Source organism: Dromaius novaehollandiae, chromosome 3 (assembly GCF_036370855.1).
Source record: "Dromaius novaehollandiae isolate bDroNov1 chromosome 3, bDroNov1.hap1, whole genome shotgun sequence".
Classification (NCBI taxonomy): Eukaryota; Metazoa; Chordata; class Aves; order Casuariiformes; family Dromaiidae; genus Dromaius; species Dromaius novaehollandiae.
Genome location: NC_088100.1, coordinates 28,803,978 through 28,829,335, shown reverse-complemented (window position 1 = coordinate 28,829,335; position 25,358 = coordinate 28,803,978). Strand labels below are relative to the sequence as shown.

The 25,358-nt window shown below is 37.2% G+C and overlaps 1 protein-coding gene across 5 annotated transcripts in view; it reads left to right on the top strand.

Moving 5' to 3' along the window:
* The window catches only part of KHDRBS2 (KH RNA binding domain containing, signal transduction associated 2), a 414,201-nt gene that overhangs the window by 323,500 nt on the left and 65,343 nt on the right, over positions 1 to 25,358 (top strand). For all 5 annotated transcript variants that reach the window (XR_010388234.1, XR_010388233.1, XR_010388232.1 and 2 more), the window contains exon 7: positions 21,501 to 21,583. Coding sequence is in view for 2 of the 5 variants with exons in the window: in XM_064508626.1 (XP_064364696.1) it covers positions 21,501 to 21,583 (83 nt within the window). In the remaining 3 variants the exon portion in view is untranslated. The remainder of the gene's footprint in view (positions 1 to 21,500; positions 21,584 to 25,358) is intronic.

Below are 25,358 nucleotides of genomic sequence, written 5' to 3'. Positions count from 1 at the left end.
AGGTAAACCTTGATATCAGCAAAGGGTAAAGCAGAAGTAAATTTAAGATATTCTATAGCTTAACAATGTTTTGTAAAGAAGATCCTATTTTCACCCCTTGAGAGGATGACAGACTTTCTCGAAGAGTCTTTGGTGGCTGCAGCATAATCTGGAAGAACATTCATTTATAAATTCATTTTTATATATTTCCATTTATAAATGAATGTGCTAATCAGCCATTTCACTGGTTTGAAGATAAGAACAGAATTTTCTCTTATGTTTACCTGGGGTTTTCTGGACATGCAATGCTGAAGTTAAAAAGACCTTACTCTGTGTAGTTAATGCTACAACTTTTATCTTCCTTTAAATAGAAGACGAAATTAGTCCACGTATGTTTAGGAATCTGAATACCAACCCTTCTCTCTTGGTGAGGTAAAATGTTAGTCCTCATTTTCATACAGGTGCCAAGTAAATGGGGGGAAAAAAGATTAAAGACAACCATCATGGGCAAAACAGTCTCGTCTCAGGAAATTTCACTTAATGTAATTTATTGCCAGTTAGCATAAATTTTTAATTACTGATTTGGGTATTGAGGAAAACAAGAAGACAACTAAACACTTAGGGAAACAGTTTTCCTCTCCCTTCCTCAGGCTTAACTTCAGTCAGTCCCCTCTCTTCCTCCTTCTCAGTCTCAACTCCCAAGTTGTCACAGCACATAACACTCAGTCCCTCCCAGCCCTTCGGTGAGGCCATGGGTGACACAGCAGCTTGGGGGCAGTATGTGATGGTTTCTTTTTGCTGCTGCTTGCTTCTTACTCATTTTCTTCCCCTGCTCCCTGCTTCTCACAGCTCCTCCGCTCCGGCATGGGTGCTCCTGGGGCTGCAGTCCCTTCGGGGGTGTCCCTGCCCCGGGGTGGGTCGCCCGCGGGCTGCAGTCCCTTGGTGACACCTCTTTGGCAGGGAGCACCGCCTGCATCTCCAGCCGTGTCCCCAACAACGCCCCCTTCCACCTGTCTCCTCTAGCTTAATTTTTCCAAAGGCGCCCCTTCCCATCGTTCCCTTCAGGTGTCCCTCCGCGTGCCCACTGCCCGGCTGCAGGCCTGGCGCGGGGGCTGTTTCCGCCAGTCAAAGCCAGCTGGAACCGGTGGTGACCGGCACAGGGCGGCCCTCGGCCTCACTCACGCAGGGCGCCCTGCGGCCTCAGCTGCCCGCACCGCACCGTGCATGGCCAGTACAACAGCACAACCTATTCTAGGTGTTGCCTTGCTTAGCGTTATGGGTGTCATTCTACTCTAGAGCGTCCCCTGCGATTGCTTTGCACAAGATCGAAGAAGGGGTACTATAATAACGACTTCTGCAAAAGTCCAAAAGCAAGTTGCTGCAGTGTAGATGGCTTTGATTTTCTGTGTAGTCTAACCTTAATATGACTTAAAATGTTTGATGGCTTCCTTGAATTTCTTCTTCTTATGCTACGTGGCAACTGAACTATTAATATGATCTCTGCTTGCTTTCATGACTACCACACCTCTTAGATAAGGGGTTTTTTTATTTTCACTGTGGAGCCCATATTATCCAAGCAGCCTATAGTGTTTTAAACCTAGTTCATTGCATTATGAAGAGACTGAAAAATGACATGTTCCTAGGGCCTTTGAGTATGATAGGATGAAATTTGTTTAGCAGATAGTATAAGTAAGTGCAGCTAATCAGTTAATTTGGGGAAATACTTTAGAAAATGTGTATGAATGGTTGTTCTAACTTTTAGGTGTACATATCTAGTAGCAGTTCTTAAGAAAGGCCAGATTTCTGTCATATATTTTCACAGAATGCTCTCAATTTCAAGAGAAAATTACACATTTCTAACAGAAAAAAATGAAAAAAATTCATTTTATTGTAGAAGTTTGTTGTCACTAAACCAAAAATACAAATATAATTTTATTTCAACTGTTGGAAGCTTTCCAAGAAGTTCCAATTTTTTTATTGTCTGCTCCTTGGATTTTCTTCTGTTATTTGTTTACTGTTACACTCATATCCATCAGGATCAGCTAGACACACTTTGGAAGGCATATAAACTCCCTTGATAGTATTTTCTAAGTAGAAAAAGTGTAGACAAATTACAAAATCTAAGAAGCACAAAAAATATTTCTAAAGAAACAAAAAAACCCTCAAAATGGAATAATTTTTTAGTAGAAATAGAAAAAAGGTTTTTAAAAACTTGAATTTTGAGAATATGCACAGAAAAGCAGCATTAGGGTGAGAAACAAGCTGAAAGGTCTACACAGGCTGTTTCTGTGGGGACAAGCATTCGGATTTGCTGGCCATGTTTAATATGCCTGCTCTGTGAAATTTAATGTAAAAGTGTATGTGTAAGTGTCAGAGCAACTGAATTTCATATATATATATATACAGATATATGCGTCAGCACTCCTGTCTCAGTGCTGATTGTAGTCATCCAGTTATTGTTGAGAATGAATATGATGTGATGTGAGATTAGTTTAAGTGATACAGGAAAAATCAAAGGTGAAGGTAATCACAGATCTCTTCACTATCATTCCTTTCAAGTAATTTACAAAGAAAATTTCACCTGTTTTCATATAGCAAACATGCTTAGGTAAATCACAATTTTATCAGAACCAGAAAAATTCAATCTTTCTTACAAATAACTTATTGCTAGATATTCAGTCAAGTCTCAGACATACTGGTGGACAACAGAGCATTGCTAAGTGTACATACTAACTTTTGATCTAGGATTTTATTGTGCCCTCATTATAAATGTGTAATACCAATGTTTGTCAAAGAAAATTAAATGCGAGTATGAAGGACAATCTATACCCTTTATGTTAGTGGCATCAAAGGAGGAAATGTCTTGACAAAGCCAAAGAACAGTCAAGTTAGCGTAGCACTGTTTAAAGCCTATTCATCAACTGTTATGAGACAAAGAGAAAGTCATATTGTGTTATTGTTGGCTGTGGACTTTTAAACATGGATCTTTAAATGTTTGAGTTGGCGAAGCTGTTTATTAGATCAGATGTTCATAACGTTCATAAAAAAAGCCTCGCCAATAGAATCAATATTTAAGCTACTGATAAGGCTGATGGGAGCAAGAACTGATACCTATACCATTTAGAAAAGTGGTTATGTGATCCGAGTAATTCTGAGTTTTATTCATTGCTCTGATGCAGACTTCCACTTTGATTTTGAGCATGTTAATTACATCAACACATCTAACCTCTACTTTCTGCATCTGTATAACATGGATAATGAAAATTAACTTATATTACAGGTTTCCTTGGAAGTTGAATTCTTTAATATATGAAACACGTGGTGGTAAGGCTCAGTATAATTATTTGTATTATATTATTAATACATCAGTTTAGTTGCCACTATTTAAAATAAATAAAATAACACTTTTTTATTTCTGAATTAATTTCTACAATTACATTTCCAGATTTAAAAATGCAAAACTTCTCACTTACTTATTTTCTTGATTTTGCTGCCACTGAGGTCCATGAGAGTTTTCCCACTGATGTAAGGGGGCACCCAATTGAGTTGAGTGGCTAATTTGTTGTTCTCTTGCTGTAACTTTATAAAAATCTACAGATAAAAATGTCAATGGCATTTTTCCCACATGGTGTGAACAATTCAGGAGACAGACTACTCATGCAGAAAAGTATTTTCCTTTTCTTCTACCTGTCAGTTCTCTGATCAAAGCTAGTTTCTATGAAGAACAGAGAAATAGCCAGGAAACAGGAATATGCATGGAGGGGCTCTTATTAAAAGGCAAAGCAAAGGTACAAAGTGTTGTTTTTAGTTGTTTCACACTAACATTCTGAAAGACAATTAGAAGAAAATTTGAAACAAAGGAAAGCTTTTACAGTGATATTATGTACGTAAATATCGAAATTTATTTCTTAGTTTCAAAGGCATTTTCAGGATGGAAATCAGAGCTTTAAGATTGCTATTTCCAAAATTGTTCTCAGGTAAAACGTGGTGATTGACATCCTGATTGCAATGTTATGGAAATTTTATACAGCATACTTGACTTGGACAGTTATGAGTAAATAGATAGGAGTATCTGTGAAGTTCATTAGGGATGTTTGGGATTTACAGCTTCAACAGCTGGAGTACTAAGGAGTAAAGGGCCTTTCTTTTAGACCACCAGTGGAGAAGAAGAGAGAATTTTACCTCACAGGGCTTCTGTTTCTGCTCTAAGCAGGTTTACATGTTGTAAAATAACTAAGTACAACTTAGAATAACTCTTGGACCAGGATAACTTTCCAAAACTTTCTTCTCCAAGAGTATGCCTTAACAACAAAGTTGCATATTCAACTAGATAAGAGTACCAATATCACAGAATAACTCAGCCTAATTGATGCAATAGCCTTTCTCATTAGAAATGTAGCTTCTTGCTGAAATAGGTGTTGAACCAGGTTTGGCACTTCCCCGATGTGTTGTGATATTGTGCTCTTTTGGAATTTTAGAAGTGATACCAGCTGTTTTTTGTGAGCAGACTGATCATCATGGATGTATGTAGAAGATATTCTTGGTGCATGCCAACTGGCTCAAACTCTTCCTGGATGATGAGTGAAGAACTTCGATTTAGTGAATACTAATTAGGGATTACTAAGATACAATTTTTGAGCTGTTCAGTTCTGCCAAAACTAAAGCAGCTGCAATACTGCCCAGAAGAAGTTTTAGGAATATAAACTTCAAAATCTTAGGTGCTTCTAGACTTCAGACATATATGCAGTTAGCCTCAGTTTTGGAGGATTGGTGCTTAATTAAGTCAGCTAGGGTGAGATTCCAATTAATCGCTCATGATTAATGTATCTACCTTCAGGTGTCTTCTTGTGGATGTCTACAGGCACAGCAGGTATCTAAATTCCCATGTAATGAAGGGAGAGCTAGAACTCAATTCATTTGCACGCACAGAGGTATCTGCTTCTATTGGAGACACCCTAGGGTATCATGCCTCACTTTCTTTTGCCACTTGAAAAGCCAGAACTCTCTCATAGGTCTTGTGTCATAGTAGTCAACCATATTCACATGTTTTGAATGCCTCATGATGCCTCAAAAGATGTGAGGCATCTATATTTAGATAACTGAATCCTCCAGACTTCATTGTCTGTAATGGGAGTGTCTAATGACACTTACGTTGAAGGACACTTAAACTTAAGTGTGTTGAGCTGCGTCTACATTAGCAAATGCCTGTTGGGAGTGAAATTGCAGAGAGTCAGTGCTGAAGACCTGATTCACCCTATTTATGTTTGAGCATGAGGGGTGGAGGAGGAGAGCTGTCTTAGATGGCTTCCAGTTTGGTCTCACGTCCAGTAGTTGGAGTAAACTAGGAGTGTTCCTGCATCATATCTTCCAGTTCAGTTTCACGGTAAAGAAAGCCATTTTGCATGCTCCAAGACCACTCTCTGATATAAGCTGAAGCACAGAAAGTGGGAACAATCAGCAAATTCGCAGAAGTGCACTCCTGACTCAAAACACTAATGCAGGTCCACTTTTCAGCTAAAAGCAAATGTCACAATTCAGTTTCTGTTGAACCGTCATGCCATTTGAGACATCCTACAGCCTCCAAGACACCCACAGAAGGCCAACAGATGTTACACAGGACCTATGAGAGTTCCGTGTCCTGCCGGACTAGGAGCTAGAAGCCAGGCAAGGTATGTTAGGATGCCTAAAATGACAGTAAATAGTTATATGCAGCCACTGAATTGTGGTTCAGTGTCTGCCTTATGGGAAGGTCAGATGGTGAGGCACCTAGTTCTCACACTGACACCAAAATTAATTGCCTTAATCCAGACAAATCCCCCAAATTGTACTTTCCTCTAGTAGACACTGATGAGAAAAACTAATTGTAAGTATGAGCTCCTGCAGCTCTGGGAAGTGGGTGCAGGTGCCCTGCAATAGCCCTGAAACAGAAACATAAATTCCAGAGAGAAATATATTGAGTATTTTGAAGTCTCAGTTCCGCACAATCCATTTCAACTCTAGTACTTCAATTTTTCTGTGGGTAAAGGTAAGTTATTATAACCTCTTCTGTCATCTGCTGATAACAACAGGAAGTATTAAAGCTATGTTTATGTGAATATGTGTATACATACATACACATATATATAAACACGTATATCTTCAAGGAAAACAAGATAATGGTCTCTAAGAGAAGTGTTGTGATGACATTAAATAGATGTACTTGAAAGGCTGCCACTCATGCTCTGGATCTTCTCCAACAAAAGCCAGGATGACCTCCTGTAAAATAAGGTATGATTGACTATGTTAGACCAGGAATTTGTGCATTGTTTTTCTAATTGTTGTCCTGAAATAACTCTCCTCATTCTGAGCCAGTCCTTTTTGAGGGGAAATAACAGGATTTTAGGACAAATACTCATTTCTGCAGTGTCAGAAGCACCAGAAGCACCCCCTAAGAGTTCCACCCACTTTGGGCTGCATTCCCAAGCAACTCAACTCCAAGAAGCCCCCGTGCGCCGGGGGGCTGCTGCTGTGGCCCCCCACCCGTTTACCTCTTAACAGTTTCCCACCCTCTTGAACTCACTCTTCAAAGTGCTTTTCAACTTTCCCTTATGGTACTTGTTGTTCAACCTCTTTCCAAGAAGAAAATGGGGTTGCTTATGCAAATGGGCTTCAGTTTTGGCTTGTTAATATTAATTTCTTCTACAATAAGCTTACCAATATTAGCAAGTCGTTTTTATGACATCCATTACATTCAACTTGTGCACTGTAGCACCCCACATCTTGAAACGAAATAATCCCTTTGATATTCTTGGATTCTCAGACATTAAAGATGAAAAGACAGACAAGAAAAATTTTGTCTCTCATTTCTACAAGAAATGTTTTCAGTTTTGTCTGGCTGCTCTAATTTTCACTACCATGTTGACTGCAAATATATTCACCAGTCTGCCTCAAGGTCAAAATGCAAAATTATGATATAACTTTCTTCATTTGGCAGGGGTGACCACGCTTTAAAAGCCAAAGGCTGGCCTTCTGATCACCAGTGATGCAACTCTTAATGTTTATTTGAATACTAATAATTAATTTAGTATTTGTTCGGTGATGCCTGCAATTAAGTGCTATAAAAGTCCTTACTGCATGTATCAGGGTGATCCTCAGGAGTTTACCTAGCATTTTTTAATTCACACATCTCCAAACATTTTGTCAAGGGAATAAATACCATTAGCCCCTGTGACTTATTTCTATTTAATATTAATGCTATATATTCAAGTCAATAGTCATTCAACATGATGAAAATCTATGCTCTTTGTTGGCTACTGGTGTATACAGAAATATAGAAATAAGGAGGAGAGCTTAATTTTTTATATTTTTAGAGGGATGCAGTGTGAGAGATCAGCATCAGAGTTAAGTCAGCTTCTTTTGTTTCTTAGATGCATTAACAGAGCGAGATTTTGGCAGAGATGACAGCTTCATTGTAGGACAATGAACTTCCAGCTGTTGTTTTGCTAATTTACTCCAGCCTGCTGAAAGTAGAGTTCTTGGACTCAGCATGATGGGACTCAGAGGTGTCAAATGTTTCCATGAGCCTGATTTGGATATTTCTTACACTGGAATTTGAAAACAGAAAATCACTAACCTTGAGGATGTTTTGGTTTCAGTGACTGAAAGAGCCAGCTTCGTTTCAACTTACATCCACTTAAGTGAGCAGGTTGTTGGAGTCAGCAAGTATATTTTTTGTGCTTCTTTCCTTTAGTGTTTTAGTATCTTCGTTGTTTGGCACTGAATTTTAGGAATGCCTGGAACAGACAGCTTATTGAACTAAAAAAAGTAGGAACAGTTAATTAAGGGAAGTTAATTTTTTTTAAGTATTATTTTGATGTTTCATGTAATCATGTATACTTTTTTTTTTACACTAGCATGATCCTAGTTCTGGATAAGACAAAAGCAAAAAATAAACTCAGTCCCGTGGATCTTCTCTGTTTCACAACCCAGCAAAACACTGTAATGAAGCACTATATAATATGCTGACACTGCCTCTGTGAAGCACTGAGGTTTTTTGTGTGGATTCCTGAGTCACTGATCATTAGAATTACAGCTAATCCCTATTTTCTCTAAAGTATTAACAGAACAAGAATTTGCAGATAAAGAGATAATACTGTTATTGTGGAATACTGACTAGTTAGTGGTGAAATATTACAAATGTGAACCACCTCTCTAAAATTTTTTTGAGATTTTTTAAGAAGAGTGACAGTATCTTCAATCTCTGACATTACAGCTTGTAAGATGAGAGTAACCTTCTGCTCAGTCTTTAAATATTCAGGCACAGTCTAAATGTTAGCTGACCTTTCCCTCTGAATTGATAGTGAAAAAGATGTATCCATATGCTCCTCCTTTTCCTCTCAAATAAATGCAGACTTTTCCTCTTTGGCTTTGTTTTCTAGCTATTCCTATCACTCCTTCTGTAAGTACTTAAAAACTTACATAGTAGATTTCTGAGCTTGTTGCATAAGACCTGATGTAAACTTCACTGAATTCAGTCTAAAAACTCCCCATAAAATTGTTGTCCTTTAAAACAAAGATTTGAGACACAAGTGGATTTTGACCTTATCTAGGGCAAAGTATTTTCATCGTACAAACAAGATATAGATGAGTGTGTAAAATGCTGAAATGATGTTTTAAAGGAAATAATAGCAGTTAAGAAACTATTTCTTTTGATTCCATTAGTCATACTTTCTCTTCCAGAGATAGATTTGATTAAAATATATAACAATAAGAATTTTATTCCATAGAAATAACCCTCTATACAAAGAAATAACTGACTGAAAGTTGCAGCAATAAAAATAATCAAAGGCTAATGTTAAAAATCTTTTATGATATACAGGGAAAAGTAGTAACTGAAAGTACCAGAGGATATGACCTTGGTGGTAGGTCATGGTGGAAAGCTTCTTCTTATGAAATTTTTTTCTTTTTTTTTCATAGATAGCTGGAGAGACAATAAAAATGTCTTGTGTAGGAACTGATTATACAAGTTTCTGCTCCTGTGTGTGCGTATGTGTTTGGGGGCAGGGGATAGCACTCTCTAAAAGATTAATGCAAATTAACTTACTGTCCATGCTTTAAAATGTAAACTGTTGAGGAACTAAAATCACATAGAATTATTTTCAATGCCAGCTATTCAGCTAAAAGGGTTCTGGGTTTCATGAGAAGCTCTAAGAAATGACAGCAAAATTTATTCATATAAAAAAACACCAACAACACACAATTTCAAGTACATCAGTAAAAAAAATGATCTCTGCAATCTATACAGTGCTTCCACATCTATGGCCAGAGAGTAATTTCTTTAAACAGTATTTCCTTTTAGAAAGTAGTCAGACTGTCACATTTGACACTGTTTATCTAATGTGGTTGTAAAAAAGGGAACTAGAAGTTACATCTCACCAGAGATTTGAGTTATGGTGAACAACATTTTCTGCTCTCCATCCTTTTTAGAAAGCATTGCCATTAACTCATACAGTGTGAGTAAAAGGGATGAAAGGATTACAGTTACCGAAGAGCAAGACAGGTCCCTATGTGTGTATGGATGAATATATATATGTATTCCTTAGTGTATTAATCTACACTGTACAATAGAGGAGCCCATTTCTGAAAAAAGCACACTGATATTTCTACAGTGCAAGCCATTTTTATAACTAAATCAGATGTGTGGCGGCGGTGATCAGCTAGAAACCTAGCTCTTGCTTAGCAGAAGCTTACCAAAATCTAAAATGACACCTTTTCCAAAACATCAGTGAGTATTAAGTAGAACAATGAAAATGTTATAATTATCCTGCCTATGAATCAATGAATGCCAAAATATTCCTGTACTCAACATTTTGTTAATTTTTGATCAGCAAATATGCTAAAATGCATAGGTGAAAATGGAGGTATATCAGTTAGATTCAAATTGCAAGCTGAAGAGGTAGACTAAAAGAGGTATTGATATTCTTCAGATCCATTCCCTGTTATGCTGTGGACTCTATAAGTAGATTGCACAGCAACTGGAGCAGTCATGGCTCAGGACGGTCCGTAAGACTGTTCCATAGAGATTTGGAAATCCAGCCCTTGACATGCTTGAGAAGGTTTATTGAACTCCACTTGTGACCTCTCCATTGCAGTGTTTATAATAGAAGAAGTATTATTAGATTTATTCTATATGGTAAATGAAAATCAGTACTAGTATGAACTGGACCAATTTACAGCCCATCAATACTTTTAATCAGTTTATGCTCTTCACTTGTTGACAGGCTGTGTCAGGAAAGGTCAGAATACTCCTGTGTGGCTTCATTCTTTAATGAATGAATATTCTCAGAATGTAAGGGGCTGTTGGCCTTTTTTGCTTTTTCTTGTGCTTTTTCTTGCGTTGCATTCCTTATAGGGCATTAGAAGAATTAGCATAGAGATATTACATTGTGTTTTCAGTATGTTGATCTTACCTGATTCTGTATCTCTAATGCACTTAACCCAGTTAATGTATTGAATATGAGGTCCATTTTCTGAGTTTTCAACCATGAATGATAACTGACAGGCTAAGACTAAGCTAAGACTAAGCTAGACCAAAGCGATTACAGCTGGATGGTGGAAAGAGTGTAGCATGTAGTAAGGCAAATCATTCCTGCTATTCCTCCCTCCTACTTGTGTCTTGCCACAATTTGGGAACATGATGCATCCTTGTTTGCTGCATGACAATCAGCCTGCAGCACAGTCTAGGAATACACCACACCTGTAACAGCAGGATTTTCACTCCCTTTCTTTAATACAGCTTTTGTTACTATGATTCATATCTGCATCACTGTAATAGATTAAACAATCCACAAATTCATTCTGGTGCACAGCACAGAGGCTTGCTGAGTATGCTAAGATCTTGCTATGAAAACCAAATTCTGAGGTCTATACTAACTTCCTAAGACTTTCTGGGTGGACTTACTGGAGCGAGTCCAGTGGAGGGCTACTAAGGTGATTAAGGTACTGGAGCATCTCTCTTATGAGGAAAGACTGAGAGAGCTGGGATTGTTTAGCTTGGAGAAGAGAAGGCTGAGGGAGGATCTTATCAGTGCATATAAGTATCTGAAGGGAGAGTGTAAAGAGAATGGGGCCAGACTCTTTTCAGTGGTGCTCAGTGACAGGATGAGAGGCAACAGGCACAAACTAAAACACAGGAAATTCTGTCTGAACATGAGAAAAAACTTTTTTACTGTGAGGGTGACTGGGCACTGGAGCAGGTTGCCCAGAGAGGTTGTGGAGTCTCCATCCTTGGAGCTATTCCAAAGCCATCTGGACACAATCGTTGGAAACATGCTGTGGGTGACCCTGCTTGAGCAGGGGAGTTGGACTAGTTGATCTCCAGAGGTCCTTTCAAACCTCAACCATTCTGTGACTGTGATTCTGTGACTTTAATACTTCCCCCAAAAAAGACAGACTTTAAATATTTAATTCAGACAGGTAATCTCTCCCCTTACGCCACACCTCCTGAGAGGCACTTGTGTTAGAAGGCTTTCATTTTAGGGAGCTAGTCATAAGGTTTTCTTGTCTTGATCCAGTACAGTCTAAGATGACTGGCCATCTTTTCAGACACATCTATTTGTGGGACCCAAAGAAAAGGAAGGGATTTTTGGAAGTACAGATCTCTGTAAGGTTTTGATGAAGATTTGAGCGTTCTGGCTTGTGTTACATGCTGATCAGTATATTTCTGTCTTTGTTAGGGTTGCACTTGGCTTTGAATCTTTATATTTTCTATTTAATTAAATTATTCTTAACAGATACTGGAGGATTATAAACACAGAGCTGGGAGCATACAGAGAATGGCACAGTGAGATATATTTAGTAGTATGGTATAAAGTTAGAAAAGGTATCCTGACACTAAGATCTATTAGGTTGTCAAATAGTCTCCCAAGAGAAATGGTGGAATCCCTACCACTGGCAATATTTAGAATTTGATTAGAGAAAGCACTTAAAAATGTGCTGAAAGGAGGAATCATATTTGATAGGAGCTCCTAATAGGTGATCTGTTCTTTTGTATCCCTAATTTCTCTAACTGAATGCTCAAATTTGATGGAATAACAATTTAAAGACTACCTCTAAGTATCTCAATAAATATTAAATACTTTTTTACTGTTCTGCTCATTATTATATTCACAAATGAGAAGTCCCTTTATATGCTACATGTTTGCTTTTAATTATACTTGACTTTTCTGCAATAATTCCTGTACAAGGTTGTGCTAGTTAAGTTCACTCTTCTTGCATATATTTTAATGCCAAGAAGAAATTTCTGCATTACCTCTAATTCTTGTATTTTATACATCATGCTAAAATATATGTTCTAGTTATTCACTGACAATATCCATTAGAATATGAAATAGTACAGTTAAGAGCATGCTTTGAATACGTACTTTCTTCTTTATTCCTGTACAGTATACAGGACCAAGGGTAATTTCCAGTAACATTTTTATTCAAGTGTGATTAGCAGCAATGCAAACACTGCTGCATACACTGCAAACAGCACTGTATAATAAGTTTAATCATTCTCATAGAAAAAACTGGGATTCATCTCTTCTGGAAATGGATATCAATGTGATGCTTAGTCTGTCCAGTACTAAATTAATTTCAGCATTATCAGGAGAAATATTTTGATTGTGTGGCATCTTCAAAATTTAGGTTTGGAAGGAAAAAAAAAGTCTGATCAATTTATATATATAAATTGATAAGACAAGCTGCTCAGGTTGCAACTTCCAGAATTATATCAAAGGTACCACAGGGACTACTGAAAAATATTTAGTTCCAGGTCTAAAAACAATAGCAAATGAGAATTGCTGTTGGTACATCTTCTAAATACTGCATTATCCTCTTTGAAAGTAAAAAAAAAAAAAACACTGAAGAGTTAATTTATTTAAATAGGGAATGAAAAATGCATAAATTACTAAGACAAAACAAGTGAAACTAAAAAATCAATTAAATATCATTTGTCCAAATTTATTTTTGAAAATATTTTTCTGTAAAATTGTTTTCTAGGAAATATTTTATTTTACTAAAAATTTAAATAAGGGGGGAGATCAGTGGTGAATTATCTTTGTAACAACCTAGGACATTTTTGAATTTGATTGGGCAAGATAGTGCCACTTATGAAAATGTTTGAGGGGTATCTGACGTAGAAGAGGATGTTAATGATTCAAACATTCGGGGTGTTTGAGTTCGCAGTTAGATCTACTTCAGGATTAAGAAAGGGAACATCTTTATTTGTCCTGTTTTCTCTTGTTTTAAGCACTTTATACAATTTCCTCTCAACTTTTGCTTTCTCTTTCCATCTGAAATTGTAGTCTCTCTTTTTAACCTGAAAATCACTTATGTGATTTTCTCCAAACCTTTATAAAATGCAATGGGTTTTTGCATGTTTTTCCATTTTCAAGGGCTGGAAAATAAAAAGGAGGATAACTAGAAATCAAATAGTGGCATTTTTTCAAGGGTCTGAAATTTAATTTGCTGTGTTATTATAAAGTTTATTTAAGATCAAAGTGGTTTACTTTTAAGGGATTGTGGCTACAGTGGAGAACCATTGTGACATGCTTTAAACTGTCAATAAGCTGTTAATGGTCTCTGTATCTACTACGTAAGAAATCTTCCTGCTCCATGGACAGATTTTATGTCAGATCAATCTCCTGATTATACAGTTCCTGTGGGGGGAGAATCAGGATGCTCAACAAGTTCGCTATCTGATTTACTTGAAATTTTGGAGAAAGAAATATTAGATATGATACAGAGATTAAAACCAATAGTGGGTGTATCCTCCCTTGGCAGCTGAAGACTGCTCCTTAGTCTATTCATTTCAATTCATTTCAATTCACAGGAAAAATAAAGCTTTAATTTGAATGCTAGTTATGTGATATTGTCACCAATGCAACTTGCTACTGCAATATATAATCATTGAAGTACTATGTAAGTACTGTGTAAGTACTATGTAAAGTGGTACAAGGCATCAGTAAAAATAACAATTAAAAATCCTTCCTTCAGGGATCTCAGAATCTTAGATGGAGGCTGAAAATGCAACTTACTGCAGATACCCAAAGAAGATAACTTGGATTATTTTTCACTTTCACTTGTTGCTTATTTCTAAAATGACTCATTTTATTGATTCTGGAAGAAAAAGCTGTTTCTGCGACATGTTCCTATGTTGTAGGAACTGGGTAAATGATTGACACTGAGGTTAGGAAGCTATTCTGTAAGGAGGGGCAGTATAAAAAAAAAGCATGAATGAAACAGGCAAGGAAGTGCCCTGTTTTGGGTGTTGATGGCAGTGAGATTGGGGGCAGGGAAAGTGCAACGAGTTAAACTGATACAAGCAGCGGCAGGTTATAGAGAGTTTTGACACATGAATTAGAAGTTTCAGTGTGACACCATGAGAATAGGAGAGCTAACAGATTTAAAGAATTAAAGATGTGAGACGAATGTTCTGGTATAATAATTGCAGCAGCAAATTATGCTGTAAACTGTAGTCTTATAAAAGTGGAAGGAGGGAGAAGAGTCCCATTTCTATTAGGTTTTCTTTTATGTTTTCATCCCATTTTGATTTTTTTTCAATACACCAAAATGTATTTTAAATGCTAAGCGTTTATTTTGTATTTAATTGAAAACTACAGAAAAGAAAAACTAGAAAAATGTAATGAAACCTACATTTTGGGGAGTACACAGCAATTTGCTGAAGTATCTGAGATTCTGTTTTACTGTGATTGCTTAGGCACTCCACAGTTATTTGCTTCCATGGTCACTGCCCTATTTTTATCTTGAGTAGAATCAATTTTAGGACTTCTGGGCAGTAAACTAGTTTAGATTGACTCATTCTTATTAGCCTAATTGTCCAGTGCTGGGTTTGTAAACTTTTGAAATATGAAGACGTGAACAGGTCATTTGTGTTCTGTGCTTTGTATTCACAAAATCTGTAACTATGATTACATTGAAATATCAATGGTATTTCCATGACTATCTGAAAGATGTTCAGCCATGTATGTTTTACCATCCAGTTATAAAGATACTTCCCAATTCTTGTAAGTGAAGAATAAAATTGATTTCATTAGGAGGCCCAATGTACTGAGATTAGTTCGTTGCCTATGGCAAGGAGATCTACTCTGGTTGTAGACTCATATATTGTATTTCATATAATTTGCATTTAAGCCTGTGAGTTGAAGTCCATAACATATAGCCTTGATTTTCAATTGTTTAGTATTTCCATTTTAATTTCAGCATTATTTTTGTTATTATTACTAGTATTTATCATATTGATGGACTTAGTGCCACTCTACTTAATTCTTTTTGACTTTGTCTTCAAAATGCTTGGTGAGATCTCACTAGTGCAAGAGGATATATGTCATCTTCCACAAACTGAAGTTATGTAATCTTTTGACCCGGGAGATATAGCTGAGGAATATCAAGGCTAGCAATGATAACAGTCACAAATGCTTAAAGAAGAATTTTGTCAGAAGTTAACTTTCTAAGCATAAATTACGATTCTGGGAATCCTTCCTTGGGAATCCTTCCTCAGCAACAGACCAACTTTCCAGGTATTTCAGTGAGATTCGTCTGCTCTAACTGCAGGTTTTCAACAGTGGATAACACAAATCTGAAGTAGTCATTTTTAGCCCTCTTTATAGTCAGTGGAGAGAAATGGCCATTTGTCTAAATTACATGAAATAAACCCATAGGTTTCTTTTTCCTTTTCTTTCTACTTGAATTTTTTCTATGTATTGACATTTGTCCCTTTACATATATTCGAAGCTGCCCCCATTTTAAAAAGATGAGGGACTGAGCAGCGAATTCATGAGTATGTAACTGTGATCAGAAGGTAAATCTTCCCCCTTATAGCTCTCTAGAGAAGCTCAATCAGGCCAGCATTCATAGATCATTGCCAACACACAATGACAGCTCTATTTGCCACTTTTAAAAAAAGAAAAAATAGAGAAAGAGGTGACACTAGTACAGGCCCACGTATAATAGTTGTGATATGCTTGAAAAGGAAGAAACCTTGGTTGAAATTACCATTTCTGTGCGACACCCTTTAAGCACATACCTCCCACCTCCCCGGAGGGTGCCATGCTCATCAGAAAATGGTCATGGGAGTGAAGCATTAGAAGAGTGTTTGCTGTTTCATCCCTTATATCTGTTTTTCCAAGCAGGAAAAAAATTGAAGATTCATTACGTCAAACAGGGAGTATGACTAGCTAAGGGCATGATCTGTACGTCTGGAAGGGGAGAGCATCCCAGATGTGTTTCTGTATTTTCTTTCCAGCATTTAACATAAAGTAAAAGGAGTGGGATTTAAAATATCCCATAGTTGTTAGCATGTCCTGTTATGGAGGTGTGTAGTCAACTGCATGCCAAACTGTTTGACATGAGGTATTCTCTGAACAGTATGCTGTCTGTTTTAGATGCTGTTTTGACATGCCTACAAGGGTAGGCATGCATATTCCCCATACATATTTCAGTGTTCTAGATTGCATTTTGGGTCTCTGGTAATGTCAAAGTTAAGCTTAGTAGCACTGATTTTTACAAGGTCAGTTTTCTCTATGCAATAAATTGCTTCAAATGAGAACCTAACTTACATACCTAAAGGTTAGTTATCTGAATCTGAGACACCCATCCCAGGCTCCCTTTGTAGTCATTGAAGGGACAGACCTCATTTAGAGAGCAATCCAATTTATCCTCAAATAGGCGCCAAAATGCATTGGATAAATTATGCTCTAAAAATGTTTTATTTCTACCCTGTGGGTCTAAAGGGAGTTCACAGTGACTATCTTAGCAGTTGGTGACTGGGGTTTTGAATTCCAAGGTTAGATGATGTGGATGATATAGATGTGTGAGAGAACAGGAATGTGGCTGAGTCACGACAGAAAAGAGAATGAAACACTGTAGGTTTATGGAAGCAGCTAGGAGAAAATAGTGGAAACTATGTGAAGGCCCTTTTACTGTCAAACCACTGGTTTTAGAGTTACAATTAAAGCTGGATTTTTGTGTCTTCACCTTCTCAGAGGTACAATACTAAATTCCATGACCATGAGTACCTTTCTGGCCTGCAGCTAATGGTAAGGCCTATTGTGATTCTCAGATGACAGACCTTTTCTTTGTTCACATATTTGCCAAGCCAAGCACAGATTAGCATAACTCACTCTGCTTTGACCTGCTATTTTTTGGATATTTTGAAGTTGGCCATTTTAAAAAGAGTTTGCGCTTTCTTCTATAAAAACTAAGTAGTTCTGGCTTCCTTAAAGTGTCTTTTCTCATGTATTACTGGGACAATGGAAATCAACATATGTACAATATTGTTAGTAGGACAGTTTTCATTAGAAGTATTTGAATTATTTTTTGTCTTGGTTTCCCAGAGCTGAAGCCTATCATTTTTAAGAGCATGCTGTGAAAATCCTATTTTCTAAGGCCATTCAGAGAGGGGATGATTTAAATTTGGTGCATTTTAGTATGGGCCGTTACTGTTTAAAATGGGGTTTTAATGTTAAATAGGAAATTCATGTTTAAAGAGGACATGTTGCTTTAGACTATAATGTCCTCAAAATACCTATTATTTTGTTTGTATTTGAATACTTGTTTGGACATGTCAAGCTTGGAGAGGATTTGAGTGAATCCAAATAAATGAAATAAATCTTTCCCAATGATATCTTGAGTGTTGAATCATGTTGATACTTCACTTCTTCTGAAGCAGTGGAATATAAACCTTCTTCCAATTATTTCCCTTTTTTCTGGCACACCCTTTTTTTGACTATAATTTTCTGTAGCAATGGTAAAGTACTACATACTTGCTCCTGAAGTGAGTGTTCCCAATTAATAATTTCATATGCTATTCTGAGAGTCTTCTAAGACCTTTTCATGTCTTCACTTTGTGAGGAAAGGATGGTAAATACTAAAATATTCTTGTTTACAAATTAGTTCATTCTTGTGTTGATCTGTATTTTTAACTTTTCCTTAACTTTTCTTTTTTTGTTGTTGTTTTTAGACTCTGAAGTATACCAACTCATACCAAAATCATTCTTTTTTATATATATAAATATTGTTAACCCCACTGCAACTCCAGAAGTGTATTTCTGTTCCCTTCTCTCCTCTTCAGGATGTACCACTGTAAGACCAGAGTAAATTCCTATAATTGAAAGACCAGAAATGTTCTTTTTCCCCTTCCCTGCCACAAAGTAAAGGTATCTTTTTCTTCTGTTTTGGAAAGGAGTTACATTAATAAATACTTGAAAATAAAGATACCGTTGGATAAAAAGCTAGCTGATGAAGAAACGGCAGTTTGACTTTGCATATTTGAATCAGTTTGACTTTGAATATTTCTACTGGTTCCCCCATTCCATATTTTTCAGCTCATTCCAGTAACCTTTTTCTTTTGAGTGCTGGTGACTGTCATGGGGAAAGAGCCTAATCACACAAAGAAAGAGTCTTCCCAGTCAACCAACCCCAGCCTCGTGGAGAGCTCTGAGAATCAAACCTCATCAGAGGCATTTTTGGAATTCAAAGAAAACTATTTCCATCAGGTCCTGCTTATCTGCACCTGCATTAACCCCTACAAATGACTCTGAAGGCCTAGGGAGGTGCTTTTGTTCCTTCACCAAAACTGTGTGGTTTGACCCTATCAGTTTCTGCTTATCATACAAATGCTCAAATATTCTGATTAGCATGGTAGTGGGTTCTCAAGCCATGGACATTAATCAGGCCCAGGATCACTTTATCTGAGAGGTATTTCTGCTCGAAACTCGCAGACCTCAGTTCAAAGGACTTAAAAGAACTTAACATACAGGATAGAAGGTCAAAGGGTTATATGTATATGTATACATATACACATATATGCATAAAGCTTTCTGCTGAAAGAAATGAGATCATAGAAATTATAGGAAAAAAAATAAGTGTCTAATTCAAAGCACACTGATGATTCTTCTTTTGCCTTCATTTAGCTGTGGATACAGCCTTGGTAACCCACTTAGATTCCCTAAGAACACCATTTTGTGTTCAGTGTGCATATACAGAGTGTTTATCTAGATCAATTTAATGTTTTTCTAATACAAGGACTAATAGACCTAGAGGGTGCATGACAGAGCCAGAGTCTGTTGCTGACTAAATGATTTCACTGCATTTGTAGAGGGCATCCTGGGTTCTGGTCTCTGGATAAAATACAGAATTACTCGTGGAAGCAAAGTCCTCATCACACAGAGAGGATGGTATACATGTATTTGAATGTCCTCATTCAAACCTGGATTCTCACAGGGTCCACGTGGAAGCTGGATGTCTAGTTTCTCAAAATGCATGTGCAAGAAATGCTTTGAAATGTTAAAGCTGTCAGTGCTGAGGAACTGAAGGTTAAACAGAAGAAAAGTGCTCAGGGAGTTGGAGGAACTTTAATGACATAAGCAGAACTATTTTGGATTTCCGTTTCAGATTTGGATGCTTGATGTCTTTTTAAATGCTGTTCTAGATGCCTGAAAGGTTCTTTGGAACAGGGTTGCCTGGGCACAATACACCATACTGGCTAATATATACCACATATAATTAATTCATCTGTAGGATTGAAAGATAATTCTCTTACAAAACAACACAAGTAACAGAACATTAACCAGAAAATACTTTTTCTTTATTAAAGATGTATTGTGCTTTTTATCGTGGCCCTGTTTTCCAATCATTCTACTTGAACCATTAGCACTATATTGACCTGCTCTGAGCCTGTAGGGAGACTGTTAAAATATGTAACATGACCAACAAAAGTGTCATGTATTAACAAGTGTTCTCTGTCCTCCTGGTGCTGAATGGTGATCCACCTCAGGCATCAAGAAACTGAGAGAGCTCATTTGTAATTGTTCCTTTTCCTGTTCTCTCATATAGTGGGTAAGCATGCTGAACTACATTTCCTCTAGCTATTCCACTTTATATAGGAACTTGTATCACCCGCAACTCCACAATAGCTGGATCCTGTCCAGTAGCGTACTAATCAATGTGACTAACATCTGTCTCGTGTGGTGCATTTTTTCTGCCCTCCTGTCCCCAGAAGCAAGGTCGTGTAATTAGTGATATAATGTTAAAGATATAACTGTGGTCTGCAGGGGTATCTGTGTTTAACTGCATTTTTTGTTATGACAGTATATTAATGAAGGCAAGTCAAACTGGTGCACTTGCCCTTGAACTGGAAGATGATGAGGTTTGTGTGGACTGTGGTTTCTGCTAGAGGTCATTCACCAGTCACAGAACAGGCCCTAAGAGGACTCCCCTCCCCTGCCCTGAAAAGCTTTCCCTTGCTGTAGGCAGCAGCAGGGGCCTGAGTAGTGGAGTCAACCCCTGCAGTTGGCCTCCTGGGTGTCCTTCAGGCCGCTCAGCCCCTTGCTGGTGAAGGCTCTCACCTGCAGTCCGCACTCACGCTCAGTCCTCAGTGGGAAACCAGACCAGTAGGCAAATGTAATACGTTTGACCTAAGGAGCCATAACTGAACCTTCTCCTTTGAATGGTTTCTTTAAATCAGGAGTACCAGTGAAGTCTAGTTCAATGCAGAAGTATGAGGTGTCCAAATAACACTGTACGTTGCATTGTTATGATAGTTTACCAGAAGTGGTTGTTTGCTAGGTTCCTGTTATTCTGGAGCTTTCCCATCCCATCCCTTCTGCCCCAACTTAACTGAATTTTGAATAGCCTGTGGAAAAGGACTGAATTGCCTTCTGCTATAATTAATATTTGCTGAAGGTTTTTTAACCCACCTAATTCCTTTAGCACTTTCCATAATAGAAGAACTTTCTTGTGACTGCAAAGTGTTTGGTTTCTATTAACTAAAAATATCTGCTCTCAAAATTCCTAGAGAAAAAGAACATGTTTCTGTACAGCATTTCTTGCCTACTCTGTTGTCATGTAGTTGAAGAAACATATTCTCTATCATATCCAAAGTCATTCCCTGGGTTATCTCTGTCTTTTTCTCCTTACCCTTTTTTTTTTTTCCCCCTAATGGTTACCATACACTCTTTGGTCTGGAGGCAGCTACAATGGATCATATTTGCCCATGGCTCCCTCAGTAGAAGGATTCAGACATCAGAGGACCAGAACTGCCATCTGGAGTTATTAGAATCTCTCCATTTCAGATGGAGTATCTCTCCAAATGAGCCATTTGCTCATTTCAGTGGATATTTATCACCTATAGATATTTAAGGAACCATTTCTATATCAAATTGCTAGAAAACAATTGGTTTCAGTATCATTCATCAGTATGCTAAATAGATCCTGCTGAAGCACTATTGCTTGGACAAACACTGCAGTTTATCAACAGATAAACTAAGTTTTCAAATGAGAAGCTGATTTCTTTACATTTGCAACATACAGGTAGCTGTTAACATGTGTACGTGCACAATTCTCATCAATAAGGCTGCATGTTTTACAAAACAGTGGACAAACATAGCATGTATATACATTAATACCAATTACTTCTACAGCCTGACAATATTATTTGGTTTATCAATCTTCTAAGCTATGGTGTTTTATTTTTCCCTTAGGGATACGATGATGGATATGCGGGTGAATATGATGATTCAAGCTATGAGGCATATGACAACAGTTATGCCACCCAAACACAAAGGTAAGTGTTTATAAATTTATGTGAACTTTTCAATGAAACTGTTAGAGTTAACTCTTCTTTTCCCTCGCTTTTTATATAAATTTCCTGTTTTATTTTCTACATTAAATTCACAAAATCTCACAGTATTTTAAATAGTTATCAAAAAGTAATAATGGTGGTTAGAGTTAATATACGGAATTATTCAGATGAGCAAAAATCACAGAGAGACTTTTCAAATCACTGCAAATTAAAGTGTAGTTTAAAAATAACCAAGTGATTACACCATTTTACTGCCTGCTCTTATTCTGACCTTATCTGTGCATTTTTTTTTTTCTTTAGTAGTGCAAAGTCTCCAAGGGCATCTCATATTTCATAGTTTTTATAATGCTTGGGCAAAACCAGAAGCAAATAAAACATAAAAGTAATGATGATGGCAAAAACCTATTATTGGTTGGCATCCACCCTCAAGGAAAATTATAAAATGGAATTTTTGCCTGAGGTAACACTGAAACTATCTGCTTTCTGCCAGATACTTTCTCAACAACTTTCAGAATTGATAAAAGCAACTAAGTCTGGAAATTTTATTTTATGTCCTTGCTGTGTGATATAATGGAGAGAATTATGTTCACATCTTTTATGGTTCATATCACTAAAAAGAGGCAAGAAAAATGATTACTTTTTACCTACACATACTCCACACACTTGTGCATATATTTCTCTCTACAGTTGGTCCATGTTTATTAAATACAAAATGACATGTTTTTCACAGTTAAGCTGAAGGCTAAAAGAGTGCTTCAGCCAGTTATTCAGAAAATGCTCTGATTGGTCGCTAAGGGTAGATGTCAGATCATAGAAAGCCAAACACAGTTTTAACAAGAAAAGACGTAGGTTTTTACTGGATTACTCTGAGTCTTACCAGACAAGAAAATGATGTTTATGTACAGAGTTTTGCACTTGAAAGACCAGAGGACCTTAAACTTGCTTTCTGTTTAACCAATTTTTTGCTGAATGCTTTGCTGATGTAAATGCCTCCCAGAATTATGTTCAGCTCTATAACAGCTGTAGTGAGTGGCACTTGAGCTGATACAAAAGTTCTTTGCAAGTATTCTTATAACCAGTGAAGAATGTTTAAAAGAATTTGTCACACCTAAATGTGAACCCCTTCAAGTATACTTTAACAACACACTTTCAAATAATTATACATTACTAGCTGCACCCATCATGTCACTGTGTAGGTAGATATTCTTGTTGTCAAATGTACTCCAAGTTTTTGAAAAGAATTCAGCCCATTTTTTGCTACAATAGTGAATTGTCACAGGAGATATTGTCTATGGTTTAAAAATAATAATTACAGACAGAAATCTGTCTGCTATGACATTGTTTTATATCATATGAATTAACTTGTAATTTCTTTGCAAATTGATGTCCCCAACAATGAAATGACATATTTATCAAGTTGATGAGGAGTGTTACATAAACTAGAACTAGTAGCAATAATTTGACTCAAGAAGAAAACTTATGAGTCAAATAATTTTGCCAGTTAAACGCCTGTTAAGTTTAGTAGTCAAATGTGTTTTCTACTAATGTGAGTGACCTCCAAAATGCCTAGTCTATTTCAAATCTGCAACCGAAACAATTTCTTTTATAATATATAGCAGGATATACAGGCATACTTATCCATGTTGAGTATTACTGAATGCCACAACTAGTCTATTGACTTCAAAGAGAGTACTTGCAGAGTACACGTTACTCAGATTTCAAAGATTTAAAGAACAAATGAGCTATTATATATGCAATTTGGATTTCTGTATCTTAGTGGATATTTAGTTTCACAGAAATGCCTCCTTATTGAGCCCGCCAAAAAATAATACAATAGAATAATATCACCAAAATACTAGGTTAGTTATGTATACTAAAAAGTTTTCTCCTAATCCCATATCTTGTAATTAGTATAACTCTGATCATTTGAGCAAGACATATAATGTAGAAACCTAAGAAAGAAAATAATTTGTACCCCTTCAGAATACTGATCCAGATCATCCAGTGTGTGGTTTGTGGGGAAAAAGCAACCAAACCTTGTAGATGATGTGCTCGGAGAGAAAAATAATTGTTACTGCCATCTGCAGGGATTAACTGAAATCCTAAGGCATGAGATGAGAGCTGCAAGAGTTTTGCTCTTGTTAAGGGCAATTGTTTCCACTCATTTTGTATGGCTCATTAAGGAATTAATATGGAAATCCATATAGCAGGTCTGAACTCTGGTTTGGCTGTCTGTCTCACCACACATGTTGACCAAGCTTTAATCTCATCCTCACTTTGAACCCTTAAAACTACACTGGGGAGAGGACTGAATGCAAGCTGAATTCAGTATGCTTTAAAGCACATAGTAAGTTGCATCTTGCTCCTCTGCTCACCCAATTCACAGCATGAAGATAGAGATAGTGTTCAGGTAGCCTGTCACCACTACCACTGCTACCTTTGTCTTCCAGACCTTATATCTACTTCCCCTTTGCTCAGCAGAGGCTTTCTGCCCATTTGTATGCCTTGGGGTCCTTTAGTCCTTCATTGTCCAAGAGTTGTCTGATTCAGATTTTTTATAACTTCATCTCTGCCAACAGTAGTGAAAATGCACATGCTGTGAACACACACTATTGTGCTAACACATAGGATTATGATTTATTAGAAGGAGCATCAAAAATACTCAGCTGCAAGATCATCCAGTTGCAGGTGAAGATAGAGTCTGTACTTTTATATACAATTATCTGAAGATTCGTACTGAAGGTCAGAGATAGAACAACATGCCCAGCAACACATTTTGTGTAGGTCCTTCTGCAAAGAACTCTACCACTGCCACCCTTCCAGAGGTCCTTCATGACAGCAGTCTGATTTCTAGACTGAAGATAGGGGAATGGGGTCCCTCCTGGAAGAGTCTCGGAATCAGACTGGAATGGCAGAAACCCACAATAAGTTTGCATAGCTGAATGAGCTAACAGACACCTCAACACCACTTTGAAATGGACACAATAAGCAGCTTGAAGAAAGAGGACAGCAGGACCCTGGAGCAGCAAATCCTCACTGAGGTAAGTAGTGTACCATGCGTATCTTTGTTATGTTTGGAGAGACTGTAATTTTAGGAATGAAAGAATTATGGGTTATGCCAAATATAGCTAATGTTACAGTCTATATTGCATGAGGTATGTCTTTCTTTAGCTAGCAGCCACATTCCTAAAGCCACCTTTTTTCCTGCTCATCTTCCTGTCCTATAATGACTATGCAGAATGCAGGACGGAATCTCAGGACAAATATTTAAATAAATAATTGGTTGCCCTTTCCAGCTGTGTCTATAATCATTGTTTACAAGATTCAGTTAAGGACTACAGGTTTAGCAAGGACATTTAGAAACACTGATGGTTTTAGAAATGTTTTCACACTGATGTCAAAACACAGTTTTTAAGGTAATTCAAGTGAAAGCATTGTCTGAGACCACAGAGAACAAGGAACCAATCATTTCAGTGGGCAGAGGCAGACATCAGATTCGACTCGCATCCCCTGGGCAATGTTGCACTGCATTTGGAGATGCTTGGTGGGACCTCTTTTTCTTCTCTCCTCTTCTGTCTCCCACTCAAGTGTGAAAATGGCTCACAGCGATAAGCATCCGAGCATGCGCAGACACACCAGACCCTTTCTATCAGCTAGATTTGGCTCCTAAACCTCTAATCTGACCACTGTAGTTTAAATATAAATGCTAGACACGCTATTCAAAAGTAAAATTCTTTTGAATATGATGGCCATCCCT